This window comes from Panthera uncia, assembly GCF_023721935.1.
Source record: "Panthera uncia isolate 11264 chromosome C1 unlocalized genomic scaffold, Puncia_PCG_1.0 HiC_scaffold_3, whole genome shotgun sequence".
Lineage (NCBI taxonomy): Eukaryota > Metazoa > Chordata > Mammalia > Carnivora > Felidae > Panthera > Panthera uncia.
The window spans coordinates 101,030,008-101,051,548 of record NW_026057584.1 but is presented as its reverse complement, the minus strand read 5'-3'; the positions used below and the strand labels follow the sequence as shown (position 1 = coordinate 101,051,548).

At 51.1% G+C, this 21,541-nt stretch overlaps 1 protein-coding gene across 1 annotated transcript in view; it reads left to right on the top strand.

Moving 5' to 3' along the window:
• The first annotated feature begins 320 nt into the window (after positions 1 to 320).
• The window catches only part of SCTR (secretin receptor), a 58,018-nt gene continuing 36,797 nt past the window's right edge, over positions 321 to 21,541 (top strand). Inside the window, exons 1-4 of the mRNA XM_049615298.1 lie at positions 321 to 530; positions 1,397 to 1,543; positions 3,401 to 3,521; positions 20,435 to 20,542. Coding sequence (XP_049471255.1) covers positions 321 to 530; positions 1,397 to 1,543; positions 3,401 to 3,521; positions 20,435 to 20,542 — 586 coding nt within the window. The remainder of the gene's footprint in view (positions 531 to 1,396; positions 1,544 to 3,400; positions 3,522 to 20,434; positions 20,543 to 21,541) is intronic.

The following is a 21,541-nucleotide window of genomic DNA, read 5'->3' as shown; positions in this document are numbered from 1 at the left end:
CCCCTGCTTGTGCTCTCTCTCTCAAAATAAATGAACCTTAAAAAGACTAAAAAAAAAAAAAGAAGAAGAAAGTGGGGCATTTTCTATGCCGTAGGGCTCTGGGTCTTACTTAAACCTCTTTGTGGGCTTTTTCTGATGAGGAAGGGGGTGGATGCTCCCTCATTTCTTCCAGGTGCAAATAGAAGTCCAGCTTCCCCACTCTGCCTGATTTGACACTGACAGAGGAGGAAGGGTCCCCCTTACTGATGAGTGAGGGGTGGGACTATGAGCTCCCCACATGGTCTCATAACACTACAGTGGGGGCTCCCGTCACACTGGTGATGGTGAAAGTGCCGAGTGTCTGCCAGGCCTCCTTGTGTTTAGAGAACCTTCCTTTAGCCACTCTTTTAGGGGAGGATGCCGACAATGTGTTCTTTGAGTTTTCCTTCCCTGAGAATGTCTTGACTTCCCTTTCATTCCTGGAGGTCTCTTTTGCCGAGTATAGGATTCTGGGTGGGCAGTTCTCCTGCAGCACCTGGGACACCATCCCGGTGGGGAGATGAAGGGGACGGACCTCCTTCCTTCTGGGCTGGGGGGAGAGTCCAGTCTCCGCTGGCATCACGGGCTGGGGGGACTGTGTTACCGCACAGCAGGGATGAACGCGCCAGCTCCTTGCTTGGCCGTCTGAGACACCGGCCTGGCAGGGAGGCTGGGGCCCTGCGTCACAGGCTGGGGAAGGTGGAAGTCCTGGCTCCCCAGCTGACCACAGGCTTTTCTGTGGTGTTTGGCTGGAGTGGGCAGTTATCGCCTATACATTTTCTGTCTTGCTAGACTTCCTCTTTCCTGGCCCTTGGCTAGAGTGAGCAGGCTTTTGTTGGGGCTTTTTCCTCTGCATCCGGCTGCATTTCCTTATTGCTGACTTCTTCAGCTCCAGGAATGGGGTATATGGGGTGAAAAGAAACCTGACAGAACTCACCAGTTCCTTGGGTCATGAGGTCTTTAGCCACTTTGCCTTCTCTCCACCTTCCAGAATCTTCTAATGCTTCTTTTGTATATAACGTCCAGGGTTTCTTGTACTTCGCGGGAGCAATAGGAAAAACATACATGTGCTACATCTTCCAGAAGCCCATCCCTTTGTTTTCCGTTATACTTAAAGCTGTCGCAGAATCCTTCTATATAAAGCTTTTGCCACTTACGGGGTGGATTCTCAGAAGTAAAGTCAGTCGGCCAAAGGGTCTGGACATTTTTGTGACACTTAACATATGCTTACATATATACACTTAAAAGATTGTACCTGTTCACACTCCCTCCTGCAGCCTCACCTTTTAAGAGTAATGTTAGCTTCAAAGTGGCACCGAACAGACTGTGTGCCTACTTGAGACCTTTGGCGAACTAATGGCAACCTGCCAACCTGCAGGTGGATTTTTCCACTCAAGCTCATCTACCGCCTCTGCTGAAAAGCCAGAGGGTGGTGGTGATGATGGGCTTCCGCGAGGACCCGGAGAGAACGCCACAGGGAGACAAGGGCACGAGTATGCGGGGCTGCGTGCCAGTTCTCCTGACAGTGACTATATTCTTAGGGAACGTTTTAACATAAGTGTCTAAATATAAGTCATCACAAGCAAGGTGATGAAGTCACGTGTTGTATGGTCAGGAATGAGATGGAAACTTAGGGGTGATGAACGGGGAAGGAATGAATTTTAAGTGTATTTATTTTGAGAGAGAGAGCGCGCGCGCAGGGGAGGGGCAGAGAGAGAGAGAGAGAGAGAGAGAGAGGGAATCCCAAGCAGTCTCTGTGCTGTCAGCACAGAGCCCGTTGCAGGGCTCAAACTCTCAACCTGTGAGATCATGACCCGAGCCGAAACTAAGACTCAGACACTCAAGTGACTGAGCCACCCAGGTGCCCCACATAATATGATTTTAGTGCTGGGCAGACACAGATGGTCCTGCAACAGCTCTGTTGTGGCTGACTGTGGGCTCCGTGCCAGGGGGGGTGATGTGTGTGTTTCATGGGGATCACGGATCCAGTCGCTTATCATCAGGGAGTAGCTGGAAGAGAGCAGCTGCTGACAGCTGATAGGTGCTTTCTGACTGCATTAGTGAAGGGTCATGAGATGTGGAAGACCCAAATTAACAGAGAGATCGTCAGATTATTTATGTTTGCGTTTGGAATCGTTTGAATACAGTGCTACCTTAGGTGCCCTTCTCTGGCCCAGAGCTTTTGTTTATTTGGGCCATTTTGGAGCATGGCCTTGTCACCGGGGACTTCTCCCCCTGTTCCATTATGTTGACATTTCCATCCACAAAGCATTTAGTGCAGGGGTGACAAGAGGGTTTAAGACTTGGTCCTTGACCTCTTGGAAGGCCGGTTTCTGAAATTCGGAACCTTGGGTATAGGACCTTGGTCACATGCCCTAACTACTATGGGCCTCAGTTTCCTTTTCTGTGTCTCTTTATGGGGTTATTTTGATGCTTAAGTAAGTTAATGTATGCAAAAAGACTCTAATATTAAATTCCATACTCTGTAGGGGCGCCTGGGTGGCTCAGTCGGTTAAGCGTCCGACTCTTCGTTTTGGCTCAGGTCATGATCTCACGGTTCATGAGTTCGAGCCCCACATCGGGCTCTGTGCTGACCACATGGAGTCTGCCTGGGATTCTCTCTCTCCCTCTCTCTCTGCCCCTCCTCCGCTCTGTCTCTCAAAAGAAACAAACAAACAAACTTTAAAAAATTTATAAAAAAAATTCCCTACTCTGTAAAAAGTAAAATAAGGGTTCAATTCATTGGTGTTTTGAGTTGTTCCTTCCTTCCTTCCTTCCTTCCTTCCTTCCTTCCTTCCTTCCTTCCCTCACTCACATATTTATCAAGTGTCAGGCACAAATGGAAGAATGGAGCCATGCTCTGGAAATCTACTCTAGGAAGAGCTAGGAAGCCAAGACTGTGTGCCAGTCCTTCTTGTCCAACACATCCCTCCGTCAGTGTTTGCCTGGGGTGGATATATGCTCTCGTCTGGGGAACAGGGAGATGGTTGAATGTAGGTTTCAAAGACCCTTGAATCAAAACTTAACTTGCCAAGCCTGAGAAATGAACACTGTTGGAATAAACGAAGTCCTGCAGACTAATAGTCAGGTGCCCAGAAAGTAAGGAACTCACCGGGCTCGGGTGTCCTTGTAAACTCAAGGGCAAGATTTGCAGGGGACAAGCTACAGATGGTTCGAGCATCCTGGCCGTCCCAGAATTCAGTGGCCTGAATTCTCTCCCAGGAGTGGCTGCCTCTACCTCACTGTGAAGAGCTCCCTGCTGGATTTTGCCCTCCTCAGTTTGAATCCTCACTGTCTAGCCCCACTCGTGCTCACAGAAAGTCTCTTTGTGGTACAGTGGAGTTAGTGGCACGGATGTGCATTCTTGGTTTTGGACTTGCAGGTGGGCGCCCTCCCCCGACTGTGTGATGTGCTCCAGGTGCTTCGGGAGGAACGGGACCAGTGCCTGCAGGAACTCTCCAAAGAGAAGCCGGGAGACCCGGGTGTGGAGCAGCCGGCCCCAGGTATGTGGCCTACTTTAGTCCACTCTTGGACATGCATTGTGGCCAAACCCACTGCGGTATGGGAGGCGGGGCCAGCTTGGGGACACAGGGGACGGGACTGGCTGTATTCATTCAGACAATCAGCTGGGGGGAAGGGTCGGGAGTGATCCTGGTGAGCGGTTGACTCACACCCAAGAAGCCACATCAACACCACTCACCGTTTCTCTGGGCTTGTGGATACGGCCTGTGTTTTCATTCCACCAACTTCTGCATCATGACTTCACCAAGGGAAGAGTTTGGTGAGAATTACAAGTCAAGGAAGTGTGCCTCTTACCCATTCTTTCGCCTCCTCTGACAAGTTTGTTGTGTGTGGTAGTCAGAGAGGCAGAGAGGGGTCAGAAAAACCTGGGGTCCAAAGTTGGCTCACACTCGCTGGCTGTGCAACCATGGACAAGTTATTTAACCTTCTGAGCCTTGGTTTCTTGATCTATACAATGGAGGTGATAATGTCTACTTTGGATTATGATGATAAATGAGATAAAGTATGTTAAATACTAGTGATTCTTAAATATTATTAATGTTGGGGCGCCTGGGTGGCTCAGTCGGTTAAGCGTCCGACTTCAGCCCAGGTCACGATCTCGCGGTCCGTGAGTTCGAGCCCCGCGTCGGGCTCTGGGCTGATGGCTCAGAGCCTGGAGCCTACTTCCGATTCTGTCTCCCTCTCTCTCTGCCCCTCCCCCATTCATGCTCTGTCTCTCTCTGTCTCAAAAATAAATAAACGTCAAAAAAAAATTTTAAATATTATTAATGTAAACATTATTATCATTAATCATTTAAAAATACCATTAATTTGATATTTTATACGTTAATTTTATTTTTATTCTGTTTTTTAAGTTTCCCTCTTCTAAGAATAAGGAAGGGTGTAGTATTAAGAAAAGAATCCATTATAGGTCTTCAAACAAAGACTTGTACGTGCATATTCATAGCACAACTAGTCTCAATGGCCAAGAGGCAGAAACAATCCAAGCGTCCATGGACTGATGAATGGAGAAAAAAATGTGGTGTATACACACAATGGAACATTATTGAGTCTTAAAAAGAAATGATGGGTTGATACATGCTACAGCATGGATGCATCTTGAAAACAAGTTAAGTGAAGAATGCCAGTTACAGAAGACCATGGATTGTATGATTCCATTTATATGAAATGTCCAGATGGGGCAATCCATACAGACAGAAATTAGATTAGTAGTTGCCTGGGGCCAAGGGGAGGGAGAATGGGGAGTAACTGCTGAGCAGTTCCCTTTTGGTGGTGGTGAAAATATCTTAGATCTAGATAGAGGTGATGGTTGCATGATACTATGAATGAGTTAAACACCACTGAATTGTACCACTTTAGAATGGATAATGGTTAATTTTATGTTATATGAATTTTTAATTAATTTATTTTTTTAAGTTTATTTATTTTGAGGGAGAGAGAGTGCCAGCAGGAGAGGGGCAGAGAGAGAAGGAGAGAGAGGATCCAAAGCAGGCTCCACACTGTCGGAGTGGAGCCCAACGTGGGGCTTGAACTCACGAACTACGAGATCATGACCTGAGGCGAAATCAAGCGTCAGACACTTAACCGACTGAGCCATCCAGGCACTCCAAGGGTTGTATGAATTTTCAAATGTACTTTATTTTTTAGAGCAATTCACTGCAAAATTGAAAAGAAAGTGCAGAGTTCCCATACACTCTCTGCTCCCCACTCAAACACACAGCCTCTTCCCCCATTAACATCCTGTACCAGAGTGATACGCTTGTTATAATCATTGAACCTGCATTGACACGACATTATCACCCAAAGCCCATAGTTCACATGAGGATTCACTCTTGGTGTACATTCTGTGGGTCTTGACAAATGTATGACATGTGTCCACCATTATAGTATTTTCTGTGCCCTAAAAATGCTCTGTGCTCCACCTATCCGTCCCTTTCTCTCCCCTAACCCTTAGCAATCACTGATCATTTTATTGTCTCCATACTTTTGCCTTTTCTAGAACATTGTACAGGTGGAATCCTACAGTAGTATGTAGCCTTTTCAGATTGGCTTCCTTCACTTAGCCGTATGCATTTAAGTTTTTCTCCGCTTCTTTTCATGTCTTGATAGCATGTTTCTTCTTTTTTTTTTTTAATTTTTTTTTAAACATTTATTTATTTTTGGGACAGAGAGAGACAGAGCATGAATGGGGGAGGGGCAGAGAGAGAGGGAGACACAGAATCTGAAGCAGGCTCCAGGCTCTGAGCCATCAGCCCAGAGCCCGAGACGGGGCTCGAACTCACGGACCGCGAGATCGTGACCTGAGCTGAAGTCGGCCGCTTAACCGACTGAGCCACCCAGGCGCCCTGCACGTTTCTTCTTAAAGTAGAGTAATATTCCATTGTCTGGATGTAGCACAGTTTACCCATTCACTTACTGGAGGACATCTTGGTCACTTCCGCATTTCGATAGTTGTAAATAAAGCTGCTGGGTGTGGACACAAGTTCTCAACTCGTTTGGATAAATACCGAAGAGCTTGATTGCTGGCTCATGTGGTAAGAGTACATTCAGTTTTGTGAGAAACTGCCGAACCGTCTTCCAAAGTGGCAGTGTGGTTCTGCGTTCTGCGAGCAATGAAGGAGAGTTCCTGTTGCTCCACATCCTTGCCAGCTTTTGGTGTTGTCAGTGTTTCTTTGTTATCTTTTTCTTTTTAATTGTGGTAAAATACATATAACATAAGATTTACTGTCGTAATCAGTTTTAAATTTGAAACATCTAAACTTGGGGCGCCTGGGTGGCTCAGTCGGTTAAGCGTCCAACGTCAGCTCAGGTCACGATCTCGCGGTCCGCGGGTTTGAGCCCTGCGTTGGGCTCTGGGCTGATGGCTCAGAGCCTGGAGCCTGCTTCCGATTCTGTGTCTCCCTCTCTCTCTGCCCCTCCCCCGTTCATGCTGTGTCTCTCTCTGTCTCAAAAATAAATAAACGTTAAAAAAAATAATAATAAAAAAAATAAAACATCTAAACTTTAGTGGAAAACACGTAACATGAAATTTACCATCTGTACCATTTCTAAAGGTACAGTTGGGGTGGTGTTGAGTACATTCACCGTGTTGGGCATCCAGTCTCCAAAACGGTTCATCCCGCAAAACTGAAACTCTATACTCATTAGAACAACAACTTCCTTCCTCTCCCTTCCCTCAGCCCCTGACGGCCCCCATTCTACTTTCTGTTTCTATGAATTTGACTACTCTAGGTACCGCACGTAAGTGGAATCATACAGCGTTTGTCTTCTGGCAATTGGTTTATTGCACTTAGCATCATGTCCTCAAGATTCATCAAGGTTGTAGCCTATAGCAGAATTTCCACGTTTAGGGAATCCATTCATTCCTGAAAGGACACCGGACTTGCTTCCATCTTTTATCTGTGGTGAATAATGCTACTCTGAACATGAGTGTGCACGTATCTCTCTCTTCAAGTTTCTGCCTTCCATTCTTTTGGGTGTATACCCACAAGTGAAATTGCAGGATTGTGTGGTAATTCTATTTTTCATTGTTCCTGGGTCCCGTATACCGTGTTTTTCCATAGTAGCCATACTGTTTCACATTCTTACCAGCAGCACACAGGAGTTCCAATTTCTCCACATCTTCACCAACACTTGTTACTTGGTTGTTTTGGGTTTTTTTTAGTAATTTTTTTTAATGTTTATTTATTTTTGAGAGAGAGACAGAATGTGAGCAGGGGAGGGGCAGAGAGAGAGGGAGACACAGAAGCAGGCTCCAGGCTCTGAGCTGTTAACACAGAGCCTGACGCAGGGCTTGAACCCACGGACCGTGAGATCATAACCTGAGCTGAAGTTGGATGCTTAACTGACTGAGCCACCCAGGCGCCCCGTTACTTGGCTGTTTTTTGATGATAGCCATCCTAATGGATGTGAGGTGATATCTCATTGTGGTTTTGATCCGCGTTTCCCTAACAATTAGTGATGTTGAGCATCTTTTTATGTGCTGGTTGGCCTTTTGTATATATTCTTTGAAGAAATGTTTATTTCAGTCCTTTGCCCATTTAAAAATACGGTTGTTGTTGTTTTTTGCCAGGGAATTATAGGAGTTCTTTATATATTCTGGATCTTACCCCCTTATCGGATATATGATTTGTAAATAATCTCTCCCGTCGTGTAGGATGCCTTTTCATTCTGTTGTTTGCGTCCTTTGATGCACAGAAGTTTTTACGTTTGATATAGTTCGCTGCATCTAGTTTTTACTTTTGTTGCCTATGTTTTTGATGTCATATCCAACAAATGATTGCTAAATTTAATCTCAGGAAGCTTTTCCCATATGTTTTATCCTAAGATTTGTTTATAGTTTTAGCTCTTACATTTAGGTCCTTGGTCCTTTTTGAGTTCATTTTTGTATATGATGTCCACCTTTGTCCTTTTTTTTTTTTAATGTTTATTTATTCATTTATTTATTTATTTAGAGAGAGAGAGAGAGTGAGCGCCCACATGTGCGCGTGCCTTCTCTTGGGGGAGGGCAGAGAGAGAGAGAGGGGGAGAGGGAGAGGATCTCAAGCAGGCTCTGTGCTGTCCATGAGGAGCCCAACATGGGGCTGGATCTCATGAACCGTGAGATCATGACCTGAGCAGAAAGTAAGAGTCGGATGCTTCACTGACTGAACCACTCAGGCACCCCAGAACGGCTAGAATTTTAACAGGTACTTTGTATGCACGGCTCACCTGAAGACAGTTTCCCATCTTTTCCTAAGGGGTTCAAGTTGGCGCTCTTTGCCACCACTGGGTACTGAGGGACGGGGTGGACAGAGTAAGGAAAGGGTGTAGTGCCTTGCAAACAGGACAGGGAATCAGAACGCCTTTCAATGGTGATAACTGGCAGTTCATGCTGGGGCGGGGTTGGCAGCTTTATCACTTGGAGTCCCCTTGGGGGCATTTTAGGAGCCAGCACAGAATACACACCTCAAAGTGGCAGAGGATCTGGGATATTTATCCACCAACGCCCTATCAGTCAGAACCTGGGCTGTTTCTGGGGAGGGTGCATGGATTCCCCCGCATTTCCCTTTGCCTGCTGTCCTTGGGGGAAAAGTGGGCTCCAGCAACTGGAGAAAGCCTTCAGGCAAAGGGATCCAGGGGCTAGCATTTGAAAGTGAGGTTGGGGGGGCGTCTGGGTGGCTGAGTCGGTTAAGCCTCTGACTTCGGCTCAGGACACGATCTCACTGTTGGTGGGTTCAAGACCCACGCTGGGCTCCACACTGACAGCGCGGAGTCTGCTTAGGGTTTTCTCTTTCGCCCTCTCTCAGCCCCTCCCCAACTCACACACACACTCTCTCTCAAAATAAATAAATAAATTCAAAAAAAAGGGAAGAAAGACAATGAGGTTATTGTGTGCAGGAGAGGTAGATCAAGGAGATAGATACGAGAGCAAGGTCTTCTCCCGAGAGCAGGGTCTTCTCCCGAGGGAGGTGGAGGTGGAAAGGAGCAGCCGCATGTGAGACCAGTGTAGATGGTAACCCAGACGGGACGTGGGGGTGACTTTGCTCAGGGGCAGGGTGGGACAGTGCATGTCCAGGATAACCCCCAAATGTTCCTTCTGAGCAGCGGGAAGATGGGGCAAAGGAAGACCAGGGATTCTGGGCAGTAGAGACAAAGATCAGGAGGTGAGTGTCAGCTGTGCAGAGCTGAGACTTCGGAGGAGGGGCCAGGGCTGGGGAACCCCTCTGCACAGGTGACAAAGGAGCTGAGGTTGTGCGAGGTGAGTGTGTGAGAGAGGAGAAGAGGTGCCCAGGAGTGGACCTCAAGATTGCCAGTGTGCATCGTCAGGGGCAGCCAAAGGCAGGAGGAAGATTCAAGGAGTCGTGGGCAGCGGGGGCCAAGCGGTCTGGATGTTGCAATGTGCTTTAACTGATTCGCCCACTCTCTGCCTGAGGGACAGGGTCAGGATGACCCTCTCCCATAGTTCCAGCCTTTCTATCCTCTCTGCTGGCTATGAAAGCTGCTTGTGGGGAGGCAGACTATGGTCTTGCGCTGCTCACTGGGGGGCACCACTGAGCCTGAGTCTCCTGATTTCCCAAACCCTCCTGCTACCCTAGAAACTGCTTGGAACAGCAGGAAACAAGGTCTGCCTGCGTGTCCCCAGTGTGAATGCCTAAAATTCCAATGACAGGGCATGGGCTTTTCATTCAGCTCTGAGACATACAGCCTAGAGATGCTAGGCCTTTGGGACAGATATGGTGAGCTTCAGCTCATGCTGACAAGTAAGGGACACTTATTTTAAAAGTCAGCATCTGATGTGTTTAAAAAGTCCTACTGCTCTTCATCCCAGGATAAGGTCCAGCTCCTGACTTGGCCCTTGTCCCGGCCTCCACTCCAAACATGTCCTCTTGGCTCAACCAAATTGCTTACAACTTCATGACTATGTGACTATGTGGGTTTCTCTGTGCCTCCAGGCCTTTGCACATGCTGATCCCTCTGCTACACCACCATTCCCTCTTCTTCACTCGGCCAACCACTCTGCTTTTCAGACTCTTCCAGGAACAATTTCTGCTGCCACCCTGAGTCCTGCAGGACCCTCTGCTCCTCTCCCATGCGGCACCTGGCCCTTTCCCTGGTGCGTGGCACAGGGCTTGCACAGATCGGGTACTCATTGTGTGTTTGTGGACTGACTTACTGAGTGAATGAGTGAGTGCAGATACTTGGCTGAGAGCAGAGAGAGAGGAGAAAACAAAAGAGCTGGCCCGGAGGAAATAGTGGGAGATGAGACAGAGCCTTTGGAGTTCTAAGGACCCCACAGGGGACGTGGATGGCCCTCACCTTGCCCAGCTTGTCACACACTAGCTGAGGTGAGCAGTGTAGCCCATGCTGCTCATGCAGGGGTGCTCTCTGGAGCCTGGCCTGGCAGCAGAGAGGTTGAGCCCTTTGTCCTCCTAGGGCCTCCTATAAGAAGCAATCCGCTGCTCTGCCAGCCCCACTGAGGCCCTGAGTGACCCACCCCACTGGCTGGGCCCCCTGCTTGACATTCTGGGTGTCCCAGTGTTCCTGTCGGCTTCCACACCGCAAGTGCAGATCTGCTCCTGTAACAGCGGGAGGAGGTGGTCGGTGGTGGGCTTAGCACGGGGCGGGGGGCGGGGGGGGGGGGGGCGTGAGCGCCAGGCTGGGGGACAGATGGAGCCAGCCAAGGTGTCAGTGCTGCTGCTTCCTCTCTGTGATCTTGGGCAAGGGGGGGGTTCATCCCTCCACTCCTCAACATGCCCATTTTCTTTTGTTTTTATAAAAGAAATAAAATATTAATTTTTTTTAGAGAGAGAGTGAGGGTGCAAGTGAGCGAGGGGCAGAGAGAGAGGGAGAGAGAATTGCACAAGGGGCAGAGAGGGAAAGAGAGAAAGGGAGAGAGAAAGAAGGGGGACTCACCCGAAGCAGGGCTCGTGTCACCTGATGCAGGGCTTGAACACACAAACTGTGGGATCGCGACCTGAGCCGAAACCAAGAGTCAGGTGCTGAACCGACTGAGCCACCCAGGCGCCCCTCAACTTACCCATGTTATTTATTTTTTATTAAAAAAATTTTTTTGGGGGCACCTGGGTGGCTCAGTCGGTTAAGCGTCTGACTTCGGCTCAGGTCATGATCTCGCGGTCCGTGGGTTCGAGCCCCGCGTCGGGCTCTGGGCTGACAGCTCAGAGCCTGGAGCCTATTTCAGATTCTGTGTCTCCCTCTCTCTCTGACCCTCCCCTGTTCATGCTCTGTCTCTGTCTCAAAAATAAATAAATGTTAAAAAAAATTTTTTTTTTAAGTTTATTTATTTATTTTGAGAGAGACAGAGACACAGTGCCAGTGGGGGAGGGGCAGAGAGAGAGGGAGGGAGAGAAAATCTCAAGCAGGCTCCACGCCGTGGGCACAGAGCCTAACTCGGGCCTCCTGCTCACGAACCCTGAGATCACCACCTGAGCCGAAACCAAGAGTCAGACGCTGAACCGACTGAGCCACCCAGGCACCCCTCAACTTGCCCATTTGCAAATGGGGATATAATCTTATGACCTCATGGCCCTGTTGGCAGGACGCGAAGGCAGGGATCTCGTTGTCGCGGGGAGCTTCTTTCCTGGCCCCGTTGCTCCGTGCGGACAGGCTGGCCTCTGCCATGGATGGGCAGCCTCCACTGGGCCCTCTGTCCCCGTGTGCTCAGCCTCGCCCCAGGAGGTTCCCCACCCAGTCACTCTGTGGACGCCGGCCTCATGCTCCCAGTGCTTGGGGAGGTTGTAAGGGTGCCCTCACTCAGGTTCTGGGCTGACTCGTCTGGAGCAGATCTGGTCATCTTTCCTCCCGAAGGCTCTCGTGGGGTCCTCATTGAGTATCCAGGTCCGAGAAAGCTCAATAGGGACTCCTGCCCTCATTCCGCCTCTAACTCCCTGGGGAGACGTGGGTGAGGCCCTGAACACACCTTGTCTGGACCTCACTCGCCTCATGTGAGAAAAAGGCTGCGTTGGATTTGCAGTATTTGAGACTGTTTGGCAAGGCCTGGCCGGTGAGTGAGAAGGTGGCCAGGATCCTCCCCCTAGCCCCCTCCCCACCACTGCCATCACCTCCAGTCTAAGGAATCTGTGGCTTTGCAAGCCTGGTTTAAGAGCCCTCGAGGCCGAGGATGTCTGAGCACTTGGCCTGTGGGAAAGTCTTCAGGTCTGCTCTGCTGAGAGACTGAGAACGCGGGGTCACTCATCTCCGTTTGGAACGAATGTGTGGCCAAGGGGGAAGAACTCCCTCAAAGACGGAGGGAGAGGAAGACAGAAACAACAAAGGGGGGGCGAGCCGTCGGGCGTGGGTGTCCGTGTCAGAAACACGCAGGCACAGGGCCTACACGCTGGCCCAGTCCTGCTCTGAAGACCGTCCACGTCCCCACCAGGCCACCCAGGCCCACAGGCCCACAGGACCTCCGTCCCTTGGCGCCCGAAGCAGGAGGGGCTGGTGGACTCTCTGTTGGGGGCACAGGGTTAATGGTTAAGCTGCCCAGTCCTCCCTGGGGAGGAGGTTAATGTTTGATCGCCAGACGAGTCGTAGGAAATGCCACTCACGGAGTTGTCAGTGAGCCCGGCACACTTATCACAAATAAAAAATTAACTCTTCAGCTATTCCGGGTTAGGTGGCCAAGGCCTTCCCAGCATTTTGTGGGAACGTTTCAGGGTCACCCTAATAGCTGCATGGACTGCTCTACTGGGCTATTTATTGCTCTGTTTACAGAAGCTGATACCTCCTCAGAGTTGGCTGGTGGAAGAGCTTTGGCTCTTCACAGGGAAGAATGTTCCAGAGAGTCAGTGTGGTGGCAGGAAAGGTGTGGGCTTGGCAATCAGAAAGACCTGGGCATGTGCATTCCTCTGTCACTTAGGGGCTGGGTGACCTTGAGCAAGACACTAATCCTCTCTGGGCCTTAGTGTCCTCGCCTTCAGAGTGGGTCATTTCCTTTTTCCCAGCTTGCCTCTGCTAGCTGGTTGCCCAATCCTGAAGAACATGGGCAGGAGGGAACAGGCTGACTTCTTTTCAAGGGGTGGGGTGGGAGGGGCCGCTGGGGGTAAGGGGGCAATGAGGTGAAATTCACAGAAGAACTTAACCATCATACAGTGAACAATTCCATGGCATTCGGTACATTCACAGAGCTGTGCAGCCAGCCCCCCTCTAGTTCCAAAATGTTTTCATCACCCCCAACTAACACCTCATGACCTGTAAGTAATCAGTCCTCACTGCCCCCCTCCCCTGCCCCTGGCAACCACCAATCTGCTTTCTGTCTCTATGGATTTGCTGACCCTGGATTTCTAAATGGAATCATACAGTATGTGACCTTTTGTGTCTGCCTTCTTCCAAGTTCATTCACACTATAGCATGTATCAGTGTCTTACACATGCTGGCTTTTAATGCAATTTTCTCTCACAAACATTCCTGGCTCCTGATGGTTTTCCACAGCCAAACACCCACCCTGCCCACAGCTCACCTCCCCCCATTCTTTCCTTGGCACAATGATCTTGGCTCATTTTTCAGAAACAAGCATATGTTTGTGTAACATTTCAGTCTTTTTATTTTTATTATTATTATTTTTAAAAAATTTTTAACCTGTACTGTAAGCACCATTATTGACCCCATTTTACAGATGAGGAAATTGAGGGTCTGAGAGGCTCGGGATCACCCAGATCTGAAACAGGACTCTCAGCCCAAATCTTTGACTCTAAATCCTGAAGATTTTCTAGTTTGCATTCCGGACTGAGCTGTGAATGAGTAATGTCCTCACCCTCCCAAGAAGGGATTTAGAAATCAGTGGGGGTGCCTGGGTGGCTCACACGGTTAAGCGGTTAAGCGTCTAACTTTGGCTCAGGTCATGATCTCGTGGTTCGTGAGTTCGAGCCCCGCAGCAGGCTCTGCCTGACAGTGCAAAGCCTGCTTGGGATTTTCTCTTTCTCCTTCTTTCTCTGCCCCTCTCCACCTTGCGGGCACAGGCTCGCTCTCTCTCAAAAACAATAAATGACTAAACTTTAAAAAAAAAAAAGAGGGTCTCCTGGGTGGCTCAGTTGGCTGAACTCAGGTCATAATTTCCCGGTTTGTGGGTTCCAGCCCTGCATCAGGCTTGATGCTGTTGGCACGGAGCCTGTTTTGGATCCTCTGTCCCCTCTCTCTGCCTGCCCTTCACTTGTGCCCTCTCTCTCAAAAACAAATAGACATTAAAAAAATTAGAAATTAGAAACAAAAAACACAGACTGTTGATGCCAATTAATCCTTAATTAGTGTGAGAAGTGGCTTGAAATGAAGAGCTTTCAGCCAGGGGAGGGGGATTTTGTGAGGCAGGGTACAGTTTGCATAGTGCCTGGGAGGGAAAGGGCTCAGCATACAGTGCTCAGAAGCTCGTCTCCAGCTGGCCTCCTGGAGGGGGAGGCGCCAGCCTGCTCCAGGAAATCAGCCTTCAGCTTCAGGCTCGAAGCTGAAGTGCAGCCTCCATGCAACGTCTGAAGCCAGGGAACAGGCAGCTGCAGGAGCCCCTGAACAAGGGCTCTTGGGGAGGAGAGAGGGTGAATGGTGGGAAATGGGGTCTGGAGGCACCTGGGAGATGAATATGGCAGCTGTAGGCGGAGAGAGTTAACACTGCACAAGCAGAAGCCAGGGGACGACCAGAAGGGCAAGGTGAGGGGGACCTTGGGTTCCATTTTGACCTCCATTAACCAGCACAGTGAGCAGCCGGGGGCGGGGCGTGGAGGGACGGCAGACCCACTGCCCAAGTCAGCATGGCCCCGGGCGGCCTGGCTTGATCCTGGCCCCGTGGCCCCACAACCGGACACGTGGCTCCCGAAAGGCTCCCAGGTTATCGTCAGCCCATCTGAGCTCATTTATAAATAAATCAAGGACTGGAAGATTGATGCTCCTGTCTGGTGGGACGCAGGGCAGACGGGCAGTTCGCAGAGGGCCGGGCTGTATTCCAGGCACCGGGCCGGGTGGGGGTTTAGACATGCCACAGGCTGTCCTGCCCTCTCCAGTCACCTGGGCCTGTATTCCAGCCCCCTCCCCATCGCCAGACCTGCCTCTGGGGCCACTCTCCTATGGGGCAGGGGGTGGGGGAGGACGGCGGGACCAGGATGGCAGGACAGAGGGAGCTCTGCGCCTGGCGTGGTGCCGGGGGCTTCACAAGAGTAAAGGAGACCAATCTCTGTCCGTCAGCTCCAGTGGGCAAAACAGAATTTCCTCAGTTTCGTAAGTTTAATTCTGACTCCATTCTCCTGGGGTGGAGAAACCTCAGCCTTGATATTTTCTGGATCTTCCTCAACTTGCCCAGGGTATCAGAGATTCACACGGTGCTGGGGTACCTGGGGGAGCCCGTGTGGTCTTGAGCTCTACGGAGTGGTGGCCGACAGACCTCTGTGTTTCGTGGGAAGGCATGGGCGGCGCGAGGCTGTCTGTGGTCCTGCTCTAGACATACCCCTACAGCCATTTATCCTGTGGGCTATCCCACCATCCGGGCCTGGTGGGCAGCGGGGTACCCCTGCCTCTTTCTGGAACCTTATCTGTCCTGCTCATCGCTTGCCCTCCTTACCTCCCAAATCTGAGGGAAGTCTCGCTCCTTTTCTGTTTTCTCCCAAGCATTTTGTTTATACCAGAATTCTTGTCCACCTCCCCCTGCTCCCCTCCCCCTATACCCCAGGGCCTCTGAAACCCCAAGCTAGGAAGATTATAAGTTTTCCTGACCACCTCTGAGAATGTGAACCAGTAGTCTGAGGAGGAGGAACCAAAAAAGGCGGGGAGAAAAACCAGAATGGAGATGAATAGATCAGAAAATATTCTCCTGCACACAAATCATTTAATCCACACCAAAATCCCCAGGTATGTTACTATGCCCATTTTATAGATGAGGAAACTGAGGCCCGCAGAGGTAACTGGCGTGCCCAAGGTAGATTTGGGTCCAAAGCTAGCTCTGTCTCCACCACAACACCACTTCAACTCAGGATCCTGTGCTGTCCTCTGGGGCCATGGCTCAGCAGGCGCCCCCTGCTCCCCCAGATGGCACTTGTGGCCCAACATTGTTTTTTCTTGTCTCCCCACTTGAGCTTCCCCAACCTTCCATCCCATCCCTCCAGCCGGACAGTCAGAGGTGACAGTGACCAATCAGAGATGGTGGAGGGCTTCAAGTTTCGCCCGTCACCTGCCCCGGGCCCTGCTGGCCCAGGCGGCAGCTAATTTGTGTGCATTTGAGCCCTGCCTTTCCAGAGGCAGTGAGCCTTGCCTACTGGCTCAGTAACATGAGCCCCATTTACCAAGCTCCACCAATCTTTTTTATCTCATTGGACGGCCCCTTACCTCGGACTCAGCAAGCGAGCGCTGGGGCTCAAGATTTAAAACTACCCAGGCTTTGTCCCTTCCCCACCAGAACTCCAGAAGGAACCTAGTGCCAAGACACCCTCCCTCCCTCCCATCCATGCTCCACCTGTGCAGGCCTCCCCGCCCCCACCTCAGAGCAGGAGCCTGGTGGGAAGTGGGATGTGAGGCCCTCCACTCACACCCTGGAACAGTGCAAGCAAGGGAGGTCCCTGCCAGCAGTCGGGAGGCCACACAGAACCACCCTGCTCGCCTGGCCACAGTCCCTTGAGCCCAGCTGCAGCCATGCACAACCTGTACTGGTTTCCTTCATCTTTTCTCTCTTTTTTTTTTTTGACGTTTATTTATTTTTGAGACAGAGAGAGACAGAGCATGAACAGGGGAGGGTCAGAGAGAAGGAGACACAGAATCCGAAACAGGCTCCAGGCTCTGAGCCATCAGCACAGAGCCCGACGCGGGGCTCGAACTCACGGACCACAAGATCATGACCTGAGCCGAAGTCGGACGCTTAACCGACCGAGCCACCAAGGCGCCCCCATCTTTTCTCTTTAAATCGATTGACTTTTTTTCCCCAGCATGCTGTACATTAGATGTTAGACTTACTCATCCTTCATATGAGGCTTTGTGCCCTTTGACTAACCTCTCCCCGTTTTTCCAACCTCAGCCCCCGATGACCATTCTATTTTCTGCTTCTGTGAGCTCGAATCGTGCAGACTCCACATGAGGGAGGTCCCGCGGCATGTATCCGTCTGTGTCTGGCTTAGTTTATTCAGCATAGTGTCCTCCAAATTCATCCATGTTGTCACAACATGGATGTCTTTTTTTTTTTCTTATTTTTAAAAAAAACTTTTTTTTTTTTTAACATTTATTTATTTTTGAAAGACAGAGCCAGAGCGCAAATGGGGGAGGGCCAGAGAGAGAGGGAGACACAGAATCTGAAGCAGGTTCCAGGCTCCGAGCTGTCAGCCCAGAGCCCGACGCGGGGCTCGAACTCACGGACTGCGAGATCGTGATCTGAGCCGACGTCGGCCGCCTGACCGACTGAGCCACCCAGGCGCCCCTGATTTCTTTCTTTTTTAAGGCTGAATAACATCTCACTGTAATTTTCCTTATCCATTCATCATGTGATGGACACCTAGGTTGTTTCCACACAGTGGCTAATAGTGAAACATGAATAGTGAAACATGGGTCAGATAACTCTTTGGGATCCTGATTTCATTCCCTTTGGCTGTATACCCAGAAGTGGGATTGCTAGATCAATGGTAGTCCTGCTTTTATTTTTTGAGGAACCTCCATACTGTTTTCCAATGGTGGCCGTACCAGTTTACGTTCCTGCCAACAGTGTGCGAGGCCTCCCTTTTCTTTCAATTGACTGTTATTTTTTAACATAGCCCCATCCTAAATAATAATAGCTGTAAAATCACTTTTTAATACATGTTAAATTCTTTCTAAAAAAAAAAATGTGGAGCTATGGAAATGAAAAGCATCCGACCATGTACCCGCTAAAAGAGCATGCCAGCGAGGATGTGCTTCCTGCACTGGGAGCACTGGGTCTGTCCCCAGACGGCGAGGCTGAAGCTGGGAGAGAGCGTGGCCGTGTCACAGCTGTGTCACAGTGCTCCAGACACGAGCAATGCCAAGGGAAAGTAGCATCAGGTCTGCTGCCACCGAGGGTCAGCCGGGAGGGTGGGATCCCAGCTCCACCAGTGGCAGCTCTGTTCCCCCACACATGTCCCTTTGCCTCTTGGAGCTTGCATCCCACGTCTCTATCACCCCTGCTGTGGGGCAGCGATGTTACCCAATCCCCACGGGGTGCACGATGTCTGAAACGTGCCCGGTGCCAGCCTGGCTGGCCCCTTCCCCAGCCTTTTCGCTCTGCAGGGTTGATATGAAGGGCGTGACAGTGACCCAGCTGTCAGGGGGACCCCAGGCACCCTCAGGGGAGCCGGCTCCCACCTTACCACCAGTCACTCCCCCGCCGCCTTCTGCCAGCACCAGGGCAGTGTCCCTGTGGGCCCTGGGCAGCATGACCCGGGGTAGGACGCCTGCCAGATGACCTGGCTCCCTCCCCATCTGTCTGGCCAGCTGCACATGGGTTGTCCAGCCTCATGGGCAGGAGGTGTGGGCCGATGCTCTGGCTGACCTGGCCGGCTCCAGCCCTGAATCCATTTCTCCCAAAGTGAGGAAAGAGGCCCCTGAATTTTTCCACAGCTGGGAAGTGCACCAACTGCTTCCACTACAAGAGATGTGGCTCATTATAAATGAGGCATCCTGCGGCCGCGGAGAGTTCTGGGTCAGGCTCACCCCCCAGACTCCAGATGCCAGAAAAAGTCAGAGTAGACAGACACAGTGGGACATCTGTTATGGGCCTTCCCAGCACCGTGTTGCCGTCCCAGGGGCATCTGGGGAGGCCAGAGTCATGGGGTGGGGGTGGGAGCGAGGAGGGGAGGGGCGAGCAGGGCCCACAGCTGGAATCTGGACAACTAGCTGCCTAGATGGCCGTAGAACCCTGCTTGGGTGCTTTGGGTGGGGGGCTCAGATGGAAAGCTCCAGCGGCTCTTTCAGGGCTGGCTGTGAGAGTCGGGGTGAAGGTTCAGGGACATCCAAGGGGCTGCTCATCTCCCACATTCCTTGAATGACACAGACCCTGGTCCTCAGTCTCCACATACTTCCACTGTCCTGCACGAGCCCCGTCCGAGCCCTGCCTCTGTGTCCACGCGCTCTCTCATTCTGCACCAGCTCCCTTGCCCAGGGCCACAGCTGTCTGTCACTTCAGGGGCTTCTCTGCCTCCAGAGCCCCTAGCCAGGCATCCTGACCTCAGGCCTGGCCTCCTGGGGGCAGGGCTCCCACTTCCTCTCTCCCTCTAATCCCTCTGGGGGCTGGCCCTCCTGCAAGAGAAGAGCCCCATCTGCCCTCAGCCCACCTCTCCGCATCCTCCCTCTTTCCCTCCTGTCCCAGCCTCACACCCTGCCTCCCCCGACTCCTGGCCTCTCTCCAGCTTCCCTAGCCTGGCTCCATGAGCCTGGCTTCCACTAGGAAGCTGGGGTTGGTGCCCGAGGAGACAGGGCAGGTGGGCAGAGCCTGTGAGGTGGCACTGAGCAGTGTGGCTGGAACAGCCACTTCCCGGCCCCTGCATTTCTGAGCTGTGTGACTCCAGGAACCTTCTTTTCACTGCTTATTGCTTCGTTTATAAAACCAGGACAGGGCAGGTGCCTTGGAGCATGCTGTGGGTGCTTCCTGTGTGTGAAGCATGCGGTGACTGCCTCCTACTAGCACCAAACCAGAGCTGGTAGGCAGAGGACCAGAAGGCCAGGACATTAACATGGAATTTAGAAGTCAGTGCCCAGATAAAAGTCTGCTTCCAAGGGATGCACGCCAGGGAACGGTACGGGAGCTGGTTTTAACACAGTATTATGCCTGGCCCCCTCCCAATACCGATGAAATCAGGATCCCTGGGTGTAGGGCCCCATCTGTATGTTTTTAAAACTCTGCAGACGGTTCTACTGTGCAGCCAGGATGGAGGCCCGTAGCTGTCGAGTCCTTTAATGCAAACTGAGGCCAAGAGGTATTTCGTCTTCCACTCTAGAGAAATCCACACCAACCCTTAGGAGGCTTATGTAAGATAATGGGTGTTCCTTCCTGCCTTCATGCCTTCAACATGAGCACTTACGGCAGAGTCAAAGATTAAAGATTAAAAGCATGTTAGGGGTGCCTGGGTCGCTCAGTCGGTTAAGTGTCTGACTTTGGCTCAGGTCATGATCTTGCAGCTTGTGAGTTCGAACCCCGCATTGGGCTCTGTGCTGACAGCTCAGAGCCTGGAGCCTGCTTCAGATTCTGTGCCTCCCTCTCTCTCTGCCCCTCCCCTGCTTGCACTCTGTCTCTCTTTCTTTCTCAAAAATAAGTAAACATTAAAAAAATAAAAGCACATTACATACCATTGGTTCCTGATGTCAAGGGGTCAGGACCTGATGGGAACTCCTGGCAGGCAGGGGGGTTGGGGACAGTGACAAGGTGGTGGAGAAGGCCCTTGGCCCCTGCTCCATCCCTGACTAATGCTACTGTTTCTCTTCACAGGTTGCGAGGGGCTGTGGGACAACATGAGCTGCTGGCCCTCCTCTGCCCTGGGACAGACTGTGGAAGTGGGGTGCCCACAATTCCTCCGGATGCTCACAGGCAGAAACGGTAAGCTCTCAGCCAGAAGGTCTTGGCTGCGACACAGTGGGTGGCCCTCTGGGTAGGGCCTTGGCCCGGAGGCCACAGAAACTCTAGGGACAAGCAGTGACTGGAATGGTGACAGGTGGTCTTTGTTGGGAATCGGAGGCCTTGCTGGGGGTGTGGGGCAGGTTTCACTCGTGGGGTCCCAAGGAAGGGGGCCAGGAAGCATTGTATCAGGAAGTGACGAAGGAGACTGGGTTTGCTTCTCTCTGTCCCACACCTGCATTTATGGCTCCCCCACTCCCTTTGACGTTTCTGTCCCCTAAGCAACCAGACCCCTTGTTCTGGCTCCTGGATCTGGGTCCCACCCTGGCACAACCCGACTTTCCAGAAATCTACTTCCTATGTGTCCATTCTGTCAGGCCCTGCTGATAAACCACACCCTCCCTGAAAGCCCCTGGCCTCCTGGGTGATCTCTTGGTGAGGAAAATTGCAGTTTACAAGGATTTTCTTAATTTGAGGCAGAGAAGTAGGTAGACTGTTTCAGACAGGGGATATTCAGGGACTAACATTAGCTGAAGCTCCCCTACGTGCCAGGCATTTTTAAACACATGGGCTCATGCAATCATTACAGCACCCCTACAAGTCACAGACCTTTCTCCTCCATGTGACCCAGTAGAGTGGAGATAACAGGGACAAATAGGGGCTCAGCAGTTTGCTTAAGGTTCACAGCTAGAAGACAGCGAAACTAGGATTCAAACCCAGATTTCTCGGACTTCAAAACTATGCCCTGTCCTCAAGGGCATGGTCAAGGTGGGACTCTGGCCCCGTGGTGAGGGTGATGCTGGGTGGAGGCAAGGTCGCTTCATGGCCTTTGGCCCCTGGCCTCAATGAGGTCATTTAAAGTCTAAAGCCTGACCCAGCCCTGCTGCCCTTCTCCCTTCACCGGTTTGCAGCAAAAAAAGCTGGCCAATGAGGCCCTTAACAAGAAGGAACCAACAAAGATGATTTCACACAAAAACTCAC